Source organism: Buteo buteo, chromosome 4 (genome assembly GCF_964188355.1).
Source record: "Buteo buteo chromosome 4, bButBut1.hap1.1, whole genome shotgun sequence".
In the NCBI taxonomy this organism is placed as follows: Eukaryota; Metazoa; Chordata; class Aves; order Accipitriformes; family Accipitridae; genus Buteo; species Buteo buteo.
The window spans coordinates 6642198-6657219 of NC_134174.1; the positions used below are offsets into that span (position 1 = coordinate 6642198).

General features: G+C 37.9%; 1 protein-coding gene across 5 annotated transcripts in view; it reads left to right on the forward strand.

Moving 5' to 3' along the window:
- CELF2 (CUGBP Elav-like family member 2) overlaps nucleotides 1–13690 on the forward strand; it is a 374910-nt gene extending 361220 nt beyond the window's left edge. For 4 of the 5 annotated variants that reach the window (XM_075024684.1, XM_075024685.1, XM_075024686.1 and 1 more), the window contains exons 11-14: nucleotides 284–463; nucleotides 3282–3425; nucleotides 8910–9081; nucleotides 10375–13690. In XM_075024684.1, coding sequence (XP_074880785.1) covers nucleotides 284–463; nucleotides 3282–3425; nucleotides 8910–9037 — 452 coding nt within the window. In that variant the 3' untranslated portion in view covers nucleotides 9038–9081; nucleotides 10375–13690. Of the gene's footprint in view, nucleotides 1–265; nucleotides 464–3281; nucleotides 3426–8909; nucleotides 9082–10374 lie in introns of all 5 variants that reach the window. The other variant, XM_075024683.1, reaches the window with a different exon arrangement.
- The last annotated feature ends 1332 nt before the right edge of the window (nucleotides 13691–15022 follow it).

Consider the following 15022-nt stretch of genomic DNA (forward strand, 5'->3'; position numbering starts at 1 on the left):
GAGGGCGGGCAGAGAGGCTTTCGGGAGCACCGAGCTGTAGTTCTTGCCAGTAGCAGGCTGCATGCGAGTCCGTTTGACTGTGCAACCCTTGTGCTAAAGTGACCCCGACGCCAAAGTCGTGTTTCTTTGTTTTCAGTCCCATTTGGTGAAGTGCCGAGCTGCATGCCCTGCTGTCGTCGTCAGTGTCATATAATACCAACGACTTTCGGAAAGCACTAATGAACAAGTGCAATTTCTTTTCTCTATTGTTGGGTTTTTTGTAAAGTTGCTCAAATGCTCTCAGGTATGGCGGCCCTGAACGGAGGACTCGGCGCAACAGGCTTGACGAACGGTACGGCCGGCACGATGGACGCGCTCACCCAGGCCTACTCAGGAATCCAGCAGTACGCCGCGGCCGCGCTGCCGACGTTGTACAGTCAGAGCTTGTTGCAGCAGCAGAGCGCGGCGGGCAGCCAGAAGGAAGGTAAGGACCCGCTGGCGGCAGGCGAACCACGCACGGACAGGCGAGCACGGTGGTATGGCTTCGTTTCTTCGCAGAGCCTTAACGAAGGACCTCGAGTAGCCCGATCGTTGGGTTGGGGTTTTTTTTTTGATCGTTGATTTTTTTTTGTTTCAGTTTCTCCCGTTTACTCTCTTTAACCTCTACTGCAACTCATTTTTTAACCACCTGTCCTTCAAGTTACACTTTACTGACCATCCTTTCTTATATAAAAGCATTTACCGACTACTGCGTCGCCAGTAACAAAAATCACCCCTTTATGGGTGCCGCTCTCTCTTCCGGTTTCCAGTTCCTGTGACAATGGAGTTAATCTGATTAGGTTTAAGGTTTTGAGTTAATGACAAGATCCACTTTCGCTTTGAGGGGTTCTTTGCTTAATTGTGGGTCTTGCGGGGAAGCAGCTAAGTGAATGATTGCCCCCTCTCCCTGCGCCAACAGCGAATAAACCTCAGGAAGTTACTGCTAAGAATAAATGAATACTAATTACAAGATGTTTAGGAAAATGAGGTTACCCTTTTCCCCTCTTCCGTTTCCCTGCACACTTCCCAGGCATTTGGGGGGTTCGTTTCTGTTTTCATTGCTTTCTCTCATCCTAATTTCCAGCTAATTCTAGAAGGAGAGGAAAATATTGCATGCTTTCTAAGGTTGTATCTATGTTGTCACTACTGTTCTTGCCAGGGCTACGCTTTGGAAATAAACCTAGTATAGTATCCTCATAAGAAATTTTTTTATCTTCTTTTAAAATAGTATCTTGTACTGTTACAGGGAGTGTTTCCTAGGAAGACAAATTTGGCATTCCCCCAGCTGGCTATTGTATAGGGACACTAGAGTTAAAATGTATATTTTCTCTGAATTCTTCACTTCATTTACTGCTAACAGCTTGGATTATTTAAAATGAAAGGAATTTTTTTTCATTAACTTTTCTTCCTCATTTTTTCATGTTCTCTGCATTTATCTTTCATTTCGCTCACTTTGGTCAGTGACAACAGACTATTTGACACCAAAAAGAAATTGTTTATTTGGTGTCATTGTCAGATACAGGCAGAGGAGAGTTTGATTTTTTTCTAAATATTTTAATTTTTTTCTGCTTATGAATGTTCATATCAAGTGTAGGCTTACTTTTTATTATGAATTGGCAGTGTCCCTTTTAAAATACAGTCTTTTTGATTATATGTCTTGTGTCTGTTAGTAAGGGGTTAAGTTAAAGTGAGTAAATTCCATCACTGAATACTGACAACTATGTTTTGTCTCTTAACATGATTTCTGATGGAATGGTGAAGAGTCTGGAGCGGTTGAGGATAAACAAGTACCAGAGAAAAATGCTATATAAATATTAAATGCTGAAGCACAGTGAATTGTTTCATGCGTATGCTCTAAACTATTGTTTAAAAAGTTTTTTCTCACTATTTTAAAAAATATTATTTTCTGCATAGGATAGTTTACTTGCGGTAAGAAGAAATAAGTTCCAGGTGGCCAATTTTTTTCTTTTTTTTTTTCCCTCCACCCCAAAAAAGTGTTTTTCTTTTTAAAAACATTTTTTTTCCCTAATCCATTTATCATCTCCTTTGGGGCAAACATTGCAACCTCTTCCTTCAGGCTGAGAGAGAGCAGCCAGCCTGGTTCTTCTGTATGGGAGAGGTGAGGCTTCATGACTGTTGCAGAAGGTACTCCATAAATCTGATGCGTGCTTTCCTCTTCCTCTCCAGAAAACCAAGGACATCACATCACATCTGAGGCACACTTAGCTTCCACTAAGCAACGCAATACTTAAACAGGTTACTCTAGATGTGTTTTTACCAGAAGTGTTTGTTCCCTTTGTGTACCACTTATGCTCCTGGTGTCCGCATGGGAAGGCTCCATGTCTGGCTCCATTACACATCATGTTCTTCCAGGCATCCATGGCTCATTTCCAGTATGTTATTGTAAAGGAGAAATTGAGCTAGGATAAAAAAAGACCTGTTAGTGCTTGGATGAGTGTTTAAACCAACAGAACTAATAATGTGTACCCCATATTTTGGCTGTAAGAAAAATATTCAAAGCACCTTTGAGTTTGCACCTTTCTTTGCAAACTCAACTTTGTCTAAAGCCACTTTAATTTCAACCCAACTACTTTATTTTCAATTTTTAAAAAAGACTTACATTACAAAGTTTCTTCCAGGAGACAGAGCTTTCTATGGGGAATTTGTATTCTTTAAAAAGCTGTCATTTTTAAATGAGTCAGTACAAATTTAATTCTGAGTATCTTTCTGACTTCCCTGATTTCCAAGTCACAAGGCTTGCTTTGTCTTACCCTTTTAATTCACATCTCCACCAGTTTCCTGCCCTTTGAGTTTACATCTGTGATCCTCAAATCTGAGCTCAGCTCATTGCATTTCCATAAATTCTTGCATCTAGAATTAAACCGACAAACCCATGCAGGTGTTTGAGGCAGCAGAGGACTCCTTATGCAGTTCTTGGGGTATTGTGAGAGAGCAATACATTGTGTACCTGTTTTTCTAACCTTAATTCTACTGAAAGACACCTGTATAAGTTGAAGAAAGAGTCTGCAGTTTATCTTCTTCTGTAGTAGAGTTATCAAGTAAACATTTTTCAAGATAGGATGCTCTAAAGAGCTGCATTTCAGCTCTGTTCCATTGATGACCCACTTGCTTTTGTTCCTTCAAAGCTGGAAAGTGAAATGCTTTCTGACCATCACCTTCAGTAAGTATTATGGAAAAATAGATTAAATCTAGCACTTGTAATAGCTGTTTTCATACTTTCGTTTTGTTTTGTTTTCCTAAAGGTCCAGAAGGGGCAAACCTCTTTATTTACCACCTCCCCCAGGAGTTTGGAGACCAGGACATTCTGCAGATGTTCATGCCTTTTGGAAATGTTATCTCTGCTAAAGTCTTCATTGACAAACAGACCAATCTGAGCAAGTGCTTTGGTATGTCAAATTTAATAAATCGAATAGTAAAAACTACATGCACTGTACTGAAAAGGGGCCAGGAAAGAAAATTAACAGCAATGTGAGAAATGTCATACTGGAATCTCATTCCAAAAATAATGCACTGTTAATCCTCAAATGAGCAGGAAGATGCACAGACAAACTAGTTCTAACTAAAAATTGGATATGAAAAAACAATAATAATCTTCCAGTCTGACATCTCGCATGAATGTGTCAAGTACATGAAACTAATTACACCCTATGTGGGGGAATGTCATTTAGTATACTATTAAACTGCCTTATTATGGATACCTAATTATTCTCTATTGTATAGCTGAGCTACTTTAAAATGCTCTATGTTTAACCCATTACTTCTACATTACAGGAATTTCTTTCTTCTGAATTAAGTACAAGATTTTGCAATTAGCGGTTGAATGGTGTGTACATGTAGTGCAGAACTCTTTACAGACAGGTGATGTCTAGGTATGCAGCTCCAGCTGTTGCGGGTGGGCTCCAGTGTATTATGGAAGGTAGCATCTCCCTTACCTTAGGGCAGGAATGAAGGGAGCCTCACAAGATCAGTGTCAAGTTTCCTAGACAACACTTTTGAGCTGCCAGGAAATTAGATCACAACAGAGGAGAAGACGGTATGTTGGTATAAAACAAGTTCTAGGGTTGATTAAGTGGGCTGATGCCTTTTGAATAGCACAGATGGACCAGTTCAGTGCTTTCATGGAGTGGAGTACAGAATGTAAGCGAGTGGCAATCTATTAGAGCATTGGTCTAATAATTGTGGTCTTATGCAAGGCGTGAGGTGGGTCTAGGAGGAGGAAAGAATCTCTTAAAGATAAGTTTTATAAGGTTTGACCTAAAATATTGGAGCTTCCATAAAAGTGACAATTCTTTCCTGGAGTAAATGAACACGACTGTATGTATGACAAAAGAGTAACAAGTCTGGACAACACCCTAGTTTCCAAAACTCCTTTGTACCAACGGTGTTGCTCTTTGCCTAGCACCATCACTTAATTCCAAAGTGTCCCTATTTGAAGTGTCCCCGTTAACCATAATACATGTTTCTTAGGTTGCATAGCATTACTTTTTTTTAAAATCTAGGTTTTGTTAAAGTGTTTGTCTAAGGATTTGTCTCCACCAGGGCCATGGAAGGGCCCCACAGCTATTGGGCTTTAACCCATCTTGAGAGGGTTTGAATTTATCTAAACAGATAGTACGTAAACATGAGGAGAATTCATCAAGTTACTCAGAAATACCTACTGCACTGGAATTCAAGCCTTGCCGTAATCTGGGTGTTTTTCATCTGAAGATAAGCCCTCAGTACACTTGGAAAGTTAATTCAGTTCAGAGAAAGGGTGTGATATTCTTTCTTGCATTTTTCCATAGTCTTTCAGTTCATTTTTGAAGCATTCACCTCTTTAAGCTTTACAAAAAATTGTTCATATCTAGACTAATATAGTCCAGCATGTTTCTGCAATGGGTTAAAATGATCCGTGCAAATTTGAAAAGTGGAATTGAAATGGACTCCCTATTGATCTGGAGGCAGTTCAGTTAGTATGTTGGGGTGACAAAATCATTGTTGAGGTCTCCTGGAATCTTGATGAAATGTCAAATCAAGCTACGTTAATCGAAACGCAGCAATTGTGGTGACTGCTGAAAGAATGTAGATTAGTTTGGGCAGGCAGCTCAATTCATTAGCTCGCTTCCCACACTTGCTTCTTGTGGGTTTCCTTTTACTCTTTGATTACCTACTTACACATTTGTCTGAATTTATGGGACACAATTACCTAACTTAGAGTGATGCACCGACATTATCTTATTTGAGGGAAAATGGAGGGGTCAACACCCAACGCATGCAGGAGTCCTCTGCCTTTTTGGCATCAGTCAGCTTTCACTAACATTTCAATTTCTCATTCTTCCTCCCCAGATATTCTGCCACCAGTGAGAGAGTTCTGCTTTAAAAACAGAAAGTACTGCAGTGGCAGAGGAAGTTGAGATTTCCTGATTCAGTAGGTGACCACTTGGTGATGCTGCTAATCACAGCCAAAGCCAGAATTAATCCTGCTAGTTTAACATACTGGCACACTCTGTATGTACCTCCTCAGCTTTATTAGCAAGAATCTTCTATTTGTTGTTTTGGTCCCATATTTGTGTTTTAAAAAGCTTTATTTTTTTCTTTGTCCTCCCACCCCAAAACTAGGACAATAGTGCATCTGAAGAACCCATTTCTCTCCTGTATCACTAATGGTCACTGCTCTTGTTACAGTTTGGGTTTGGTTTTTTCGTTTGGTTGGTTTGGTCTATTTTTCCCTAGTAGTAGTAGTAGTAGTAATAATAATAATAATAATAATAATAACAAAAACAACAACAACAAAAATTTTGCACATGCTTTGTGCTTTCTACTCTGGAGTTTCCAATCTCCTGCCCAAATAAGGAGGAAGTCAAATTACAGATGAGGACAGGTTGAACACCAGAAGGGTGAAAAGATTGTCCAAGGCTGTCCACTGGCAGAATTGGGAAGGGAAGGTGCATTCTGAGTGAGTCGCAGGGCAGTGATATACAGTGATGAACTTTTATGTAACACTGCTTCTCAAAATAAAAAATTACTTTTCTTTGCAGAAAATGGACTTTGGCATTATTCGCTTTCTTGTCATCCTCAAATGAATGTTCAAAAGATTAAATGGTGATGAGGATGACAGGACAGTCTGTTTATGCTTGGAAGTGCTCTTCCATGAGTTCTCATGAGCTCTAGCTGATTCAGCAGACAAAGGGTTTCACTCTTCAAGCTTATCTCTCGCCTTTCATAAACCTTAGAGTAACAGAAATGAGAGATGTAAAAGTAAGGCAGGGGAGGGCGGGACCCAATGACATCAGTGCATAAATGCAGTTTTTCTCATAGCAAAATTGCTACTCGAATGATTAAAAATATTTATCCTGATTATATAGATACCTAGAGATTTAAAACAAAAATCAGAATCGTCATGACAGGGTCTTTGAAAATTGATAAAAAACATCATCCCATCCTCATGTAACCTGCGATTTAAGATTCAGATGAAAAATGATGAATGGGTGCAATCAGAAAAAGATAAATAAAGGGAGAGAATGCCAGATTCCTCTGTAAGCTTTATAAATGAAGGTTCTCAATAAGGGAGAAGATGAAAGTGTAACAGGCTAATGTAGATATAGCATTCTGTGTAAAGAGACAAATTGTGAATCAGAATAACAACTGAATGATAAAGGCTGATGCCACCGATGCAGCACAGAGGTAGGTGTACATTTGAATTTGTGGCTGAGTCAAGGAAGCGAATAAAGAGACATAGAATGAGGTGACTTGTCTCAGCCCCCTCAAGTTAAGCATCACCTGAGCTAATTGTTCCTCTGTCATCAGTGGAGGTGTCTAAATTGGTGACATGAATGGTGGGTGGAAAAGCCACCTCTGGGTGTGCCGCCTTCTCTTCATTCACCATTCATAGATGCCATTTAAGGGACTAGTTTAGATCAGTTGCTTAACTTTCAGGTGGCTAAAACTAGCTAAGAAGAAAAGGAACTAAGGTGATGACAAGTTCATAGCAGAAGACCGTTCTGAATGCGCTTAAGAGAACAAAGTGAATGTCAGGAAAGCTGTAGAGCAAAATGCTGAATTGTCAAGGTAGATAAGAGTAGCTACATCTCAGTTGGAGAACACCTGCCTGGAAGGTGCTACAGCTGCCTTCCAACTCATGGTAGATCTCTTTTCTGTCCCTGAGGCAATCCTAGAGATCAAGGCCGAGATCTGTGAGCTGATGGAGGTAGACACAGGAGTGCAGTGCTAAGACAGTGATTGGAGTCATATGAACAGATAAGATCTCCTAGAAGAAAATAGGGAAAAGGAAGAAAGGAGGAGAGTGATGAAGCTCCTCAGGATATGGCAGTAATATTAAGAGGAAATGATCTAGTGGAGAAAGTGAGGATGTGACTAGAGTTACTAAAACCAAAGAAGGTATGGAGGAACATTTATTATCCCTTAAGGAGGTAACAAATAATCGACCACAGAACAACGTGAATAGAGCGTATTGGCTTTGGCCAGGAGAAGGTCTGCAGAGATTTAAGTGAGAGGTGGTTTTGAGTGGAAAGAGCAGAAGTTAGCCTGAATTGTCAGAGAAGAGTCTTAAGTTAAATAGTTTGGTAAAGTTGATTTAAGGTGAATCCATAGGGATGGCCTATGAAGGAGAGCAGCTGGACAAGGACCAGATGACTTGATAAGAGGGTCTTTTTCTTTACAATGGGGAAAGTGTATCATTCTGACACTGAAGATGGAAGAGGGCAGCAGTACAAGGTAAGCAAGAGCCATAAAAGAACAGGTTAAAGTGATGGTAAAAAGAGCTTATGAATCAGAAAAGTAGGCAGGCACCAAACACAAATGAAGAAAGCTGGTAGGAGAGAGGCGCCGAGAAGCCTGTGGACTGAAAACAAAGTGTGTGGGATCCATGCTTTAACGGAGTGAAGGGATATGTGTTAAGGCAAATTCAAGTGGAAAGAAGAGGGAGCATTTCAAAGCAGATGCATAATAGCGGACTGAGTACAGTAGTAATTAGCCAGAGCCAAGGCAGAACAGCAGTTAGGAGAGCTTTGCAATTACAAGTGGGAGGCCCAGATATGAAAATGAATTTTGAGCTTCCAGAATCAGGGAGATTTGAGTCCATTATGAACACAGCATTTTTAGTCTCCCGGGGAAAAGAGAGCTGAGCCAGGCCAGCCAATCTGAATTACCCGAGCAAGCATTATCCCCCTAGTTAGTGCTCGCAACCGAGGAGCAGAAGATCTGGAGGTCTCGTCGAGCCCTGCCGTTGTCTTTACGATGCTGCTTAATTTTGATGCTTGCATACCCCTTTGGGGACCAAGAGGCTGAATTAATTAACATTTAATGTACCTTGAGATCTTGAACTGGAAGGAGCTGTAAAAATACAAAATATTAATATTGCAGCTGTCCTAGGCTAAGCCCAAGGAGACGAGTGTTTCGTAGCACACAGGACCAGTGCACATGAACTCACATTCAGGTGTGCAAATGCGTATAGGCATCGAAGTTTGGGGTTTGTTTCTGTAACCAGGCTTTCTGTTTCAGCTTCACATCTGCAGACTGGCGTAATAGTACTTCCTAATAGACTGGGAGGTATGTAGATATTACACTGAAAACTGTCACAGTAATAAGTATCTTCAGTCTCTAAGGTAGGTAGATAAATAACAGATCGGGAACTGCATTGCACCAGAACTGGCCAACTGCATCCCAGCTAGTAAAGAAATATTGTGACGGTAAAGGGGAAGGCAAAGGAAACGGGAGAGGAAATGGGTTACGAGGTGTGATCAAAGAACTAATTGAAAGTGAGGTAAATGTGTCAAATAAATAGTAATAATAAAATCCTAGCAAAACGCCTTCTGACATTTGTTCTAACCTATAGTTCGCTTTCTCTCCCGCCTCCGTTCTGTGTCTCGTAGGTTTTGTTAGCTATGACAATCCAGTCTCTGCACAAGCTGCTATCCAGGCTATGAACGGCTTTCAGATTGGCATGAAACGCTTGAAGGTTCAGCTGAAACGCTCCAAAAATGACAGCAAACCTTACTGATCTTAACCCCAGATGCTTACTGCTCTTATTTTAGCTTTCTTAGGGTAAGTCCCATGAGCAAACCTGTCCTCTGCAGGGGGGTTAAGAAAGAACATAGAGCCAACCTTCACCAAGAGACAGTTATTTTTACAGTTACCACTTCCATGTCCCCACTTGTCCTTATTACACTTGGCTCCCATTTCCTTGCCAAGTAATTACTGAGTTGTGTTACTGTATTTTGTTTTGCAGCATAATTTATCTCCTTTTTAAAACAAAAATAAACGTCTTGAAATTCAAAGCAACACACACACACACAAAAAAAAAATGTGCAATTTAACTCTGTGAACCCTGGTGCCATTAGCACACAATAAAAGTTGTTTTCTATGGATGGATCGTATTTTACCAGGGTGGCACCAGCAGTTTATAGGTTAAACGAAATGGCCTCATGCCAGTTGAAGCACTTATTTTGCAACAAAAATTGAAACAAGTCTTTCCACTACATCAACTTGTTTTTTGAGAAGATTTGATTTTTTTTTTCGGTTCGAATCAACGTATTGTTATATATTAGTCTGATTTTACACTGGTCGTCTTTATATTTCACTTTTTTTTAAGTTCTTGTTTTTTTGGAAAGGATTAATGTAAAAAAGATTTAGAGATCTGTTTCTAAAGCTACAGGGTTTAAAATAAAAAAAATAAAATAAAATGAGTGACAATACTTGATGTTTCTTGAGAGATAAATTTAATAATAATAAAAAAAGAAAGCCACAGGCCTGTAAATTTTATTTGTAAAAAGCATTTCTATTTTTATACAAAATTTTTACTGCCTCAGAAATAATGGAAGTTATTTATTGCCTATTGTTAACTTATTGGATACCTAAAGAGCAGCTCTCTATGCTAGCTAGATCCTTTGAAGTAGTCTCTAGAGTAATTGTGCCAAGAATGGGCGCTTTTTCACTGTTGAACCCTACACCCTTTACAGTTCATGCTTTTATCCTCTTGTTTGTATTTGTCTGGTTATTTTGTTCGTAGTTTCCATTACCTAGTTTAAAGTTCAGTTGTCTGACCTTTTTTCCCCCCCTCCCCATACCTTTCTGTTACATTTGTAGAAACTGGTTCTTTCCTCTCTTTTCTCCCCAAAGAGGAATCCATTCTCTCTGACTCCTTTCAGATGGATTCTTTTGGGGTTCCATTGTGCTCTTGTTGACAAGTATTGTAAGTTAATGCAAATTATGTGAACAGCTCATAGACTCTACTGATGAAAGATTTGCATTAGTTTTCTCCTGCACCCATAAAAGTGATTTTGTTTGTGCTGCATAGATTCTATGTAACTTTTTTCCTCTTCCTTGTTTTTTCCCTAGACATCTCCATGCCCGTTAGCCCATCGTTTGCCTAGCATGTCCCTGTGGCGTCTCAAAAAAAAAAAAAAGTTTCATCGTCCCGTCATTGTTTCTGATGTCTTTCTGACCTCACATCATATTTGGTTCTCCTACTGACCTTTGAGCTAGTTTGACCTTTGAAATTTGCATGTGACCTCATCTAGCTATGAATTCTGGGAAGTCAATGTGAAAAAACATTGCTGCATTCATGCAAGACTGAAATTTATTATTAGATAAATTAATGATAGGATTTAAAAACAACCTGTGGCAAAATGTTTTTTCTTTCTTTCCTTTTTTTGGTTTTCTTTTTTCCTTTGGGTTTTTTTGTTTGGGTTTTTTGTTTTGTTTTGTTTTGTTTTTTCATTTCGTAAAAAAAAAATAAAAAAAAAAACAGACTTGAAAGTATTATACAGGGATTGGCATTCTGCCTGGTCACTGGTGACAATAGCAATATGTGTCCAGAGGCACAGAATGTTGGTTTCTAACAGACTACTTCCAAAACAGTTTGAGAAATAAAACTGTCTGATTTTAAGTCTCTAGAGGTCTGTAATAGTTTTTACATTTTTCAGGCAGTGTAAAGTTTTTTGATAAGGCCATTTTAGGTGGCTCACTTTCTCATTAAAGTATATATATAGAACCACTTTTTGTAGATTAGTATAAGAAAATATTTACCCTGTTTTAGGGCAAATGCTACCTACTTGTGTCACCTTTTGCTGAACTGACTCACAGTTAGACAATCCATGGTTTAATGCACATGAAATTACCTATATTTTATACTGTTTCAATGTACAGAAGAAAGGTTACTGTAAAATGTGTTACGTTGGTGCTTCTGTGAATTAAGTTGTGGTTTCATCATGAGTCTTATGGTCTTAAGTGTTCTATGTTTATAAAAGACGAGTTTAAAATTGGTTTACTTGAACAACAAGAACAAAAACAAGATTCAAAAAAAAAAACAAAAAAAAGTTGTTTGCTTAAAAAAAAAAAGGATTTCATGTGAAAAATGAAAAAATATTCCAGAATAAGTTTGTGTTGGCTTGTGACGCATTGATGTCATTTTTTTATTGTGAACAATTTAGATGTGTTTGTGTTCAGCAAAATGTGATCGGTTTTTCTTTTAAAGAAAAAAAAATCAGTGAAACTATAGTGCCAAATTCCAAAGGTACTTTCTTCCTAGAGCTTCAGTGTGTTTCTTGTGTGAAGTAATTTGATAACATGGGTATTTTATTATGTGTTTTGTATAAATCCCTAATATTTAAAGAAAAAAGAGGTTAAAAAGTTTGTTAACTTGCTATCCTGTGGTCTTGTTGCCTGAAATTGTTATTGTTTGTTATTTCTCTTTGATGTTTTTTGTAAAACATTGTATAAGTGCCCATGTTTCACTTTTTTAACCACTCTGCACACATCAATGCTGTGAAAGCAAACCTCACTATGTATTTTCTTCATATTGTATGGAAACCTCTAAGGTGAGAAAGTTTTGAACTTTTAACCCTTTCCACCCAGAGCTGTCTTGAGTGTTAATACCTTTTATACATTCACCATTTTGCTGTTTATTTTTATATATATATCTATATCTATAAATATATATATACTTAGTTTTTTGTGGTTTATTTAATACATGGTTGAAATCAGAACAATGCACAGGGCAGATCTGAAGGACAAAAATATTTTACTGCTGTCTAAATTTCTTCTGTATCTATAACTAAAATTATTTAAAACCGTAATTAACTTGTGGTTTTCCTTTTTAGATTTTGGGGGATTTTGTCTTTTCTTAAAGAGCTTTTAATATGCTGCTGGAATATGCTATTCAGTATTAATAAAATAAAAGAAAAAGAAAACAATTCTTTAATTATCTATTGTGTGAGCCACTCCCAGACAGGAGTGGTAAATCCACCATTTGAAAACCTTGAGGAGAAAAAAAAAAAAGTAATATTTTTGTAATTTAAATAAATGAACTTTTGCTTAAATCAGATGCACTAGATCTTCCTGGGTGAAAATTCAGTGTGCACTGCAGTTAAACTACTTTTTATGGATAAAGTTTACATACACTGTAATGTTTGGTGTTACCTGCCATTATTTGTAACGGCAATATATTGGCTTACTCCTGCAGACACTCGTATAGAGAGGAGTAACTTTACTCGTACAAGTAGTCCCTGGGAATATATATGTGACTGATGTGGGTGTTTGCTGGAGGAAGCTCTGTGTAAGGAACCAGAAAAGAGATGCTGGTAGCCCTTTTCACTGCCTTGTAAGTCTGATTAGATTGCATTTCTACCGCACAAGTAGTGACCAACAAACAAATTTGGTTCTTTGCTACCGGTATAGAGAATTCATTGCCAATCCAATGTGTGTGAGCAGCAGTACCTGCTACTGATGATAAAGTGCCATAACTTCTTCCACTTCCTATTTCTATCCGATTATATTCGAAGCCGCCTAAAATTAAAAAACGAAGCCCTATATGAACAACATCAGCTGGTGCACTCTTGTCTCTCATCCCCAACTTAAATGCTTCTTTATGTAGAGCCCTGGGATGGAAAGGACTAGCCTCTAGTGATGCAAAAAAGTTTCCTTCTTATAGCACATGCACTTATAAATAAATGATCTATACTTTTCTCACATGTTTTTACTACTGCTGGGGCCTTCCTACACCCTTTGAGGGCTATTTTGTACTACTTGCAGCAATTTTGCATATTCAAAGTATCATCTCACGTACATTATATTATATATATGTACATATATATATAATATGAGATCATCATTTGGATTGTTTCGACTGTTTCACTAATTTTTCTCATTGTACCCACCGTATAAATTTTCAAAGCTTTTTTAGATGCCCTAGTGTGTCCTGCGGGTTTACCAGTCCAGTTAGAGCGGTGATGCCTTTGGTCCTCAGGCAGTGTAACTCGGCATCGGGCTGCCCCGAATTACGCTACACGGGACATTGGCTTAGCAGTGGGAGAGGAGGAATGTTTCTGTACTTCCAGGCAACTGAGATGGGTCATTGCTGAGAAAAGTGTCCATCCTGAAAAAAAATCTAAAACAAAAAAAATTGAAAAACAAAACCAAAAACCCAAACATACACCTCCTTGGAGACAAATTATCTACCAGTTCTCTTTCAAAATATTGAAAGGAAAAAGCTGCAAGGGTGCAAGGGCCTAATAAGAGAGGAAGAAAAACAAGGGAAATTGCTTTACAAAATTCTAATCAAAAGACTAGACTAGTTGTTTTTTCAAACAAATTAGCTAATTGCGATGAAATGGCAGTCCTCAAAGGAGTAACAAGTTCATCTTTCTTTCACCATAGGGGTTACAGTTCCTTGGCTTGTGCTACTCTGGAATCATTTTACTGTTTCTGTTTTTATTATCTTAAGTGCTAATTAACAAAAGGAAAAAATATCCTGTAGTTTCATTACCTTTTTGGATAATGTCATACAAAAAAAAAAAAAAAAACAAACCTATGTATTTGTGTTTTTTTTGTGCTGTGAGAATTGTTGTTTGTAGATTAATAATACTATCATTTTGTTTAGAATTACAAACTAGTTTTTAAGTATTGTCTGAGAAAAGCCAAAGTTAATGCAATCTAGTGGAAACTGTAAGACCATTTGAGTATTGTTTCTGTTTTATTGATGCATTTGGATTTTGTTGTTTGATGGAATTTGAGCCAAAAAAAAAAGAACAAAAAAAAAAAGAAAAAAAAAAAGCAGGCTTTCCTATTTCTACAACTTGATTGTACTTATGCATTTTGTACCAGTGGAACTTTTTATACTGGAGATTAAAAAACAAATGGAAATTTTTGTGGCTTACTCTCGTGGGCCCCCTCGATCATGACTGATTTTCAAGTTTGATTTCTGGACGGTAGAAAGAGAGTTGGTTTTGTTTAGAGAATTCAAAACTTTGGCTTGATTTCTTTTTTTCCCTTTGCTTATAACTAGTGTTTAGAATTTTGTCTTAACAAAAGCGGTAAGTTTCACTTTTTATTCTGTATCGTGCAGTTACACAATAAGGTAATTAGAATTAGGAGTACTCGGTCACTTTGCGTGGATAAATGTATTAGTTAAAACGTTAGGGGTTTGCTTTTTTGCTGTTTAGATCAGAGTTTTTTCTGATTCTTCTGTCCTCATTGTGAACATAACCGTGTAGTTGAAACAGTCAGACTTATTTTTGTAACGTATGTTATTGTGTGATGCAGTTTTTTGCTTCTGTCTCCAATATTAAACCATTTTCCTAATACTTGTCTCTCTACTTTGTGTGTTGTATTGTTGGTGGTCATTCTGTGTTGGTAATACATCTACACACCTCACTGTTTCACGTGCCTGTTTTTTTTTTTCTCTATTTGTTGGTTGTGTACAAAAGATACAGTCGATTCCACCTAAGTGAATATCTGATTGGGGGGCAAAAGAGGATTTGTACATTTTAGACATGTTATGGTTTCTTTGATTTTTCTTTTTTTTCTCTCTTCCTCCCCCTAGTCATGCCTTATCACTTGGATAATCTATATGGCAGGAAGCATTTTAAATGAGTTTCCTGCAAAGTCATATTGAAGGTAGCTTTTGTTAGCCTTCTAACTGCAAAAGCTTCTGCACACAAACACACAGAAGCCACCTGCAAAGATTTTTTTTGCCGTGACATTTCAG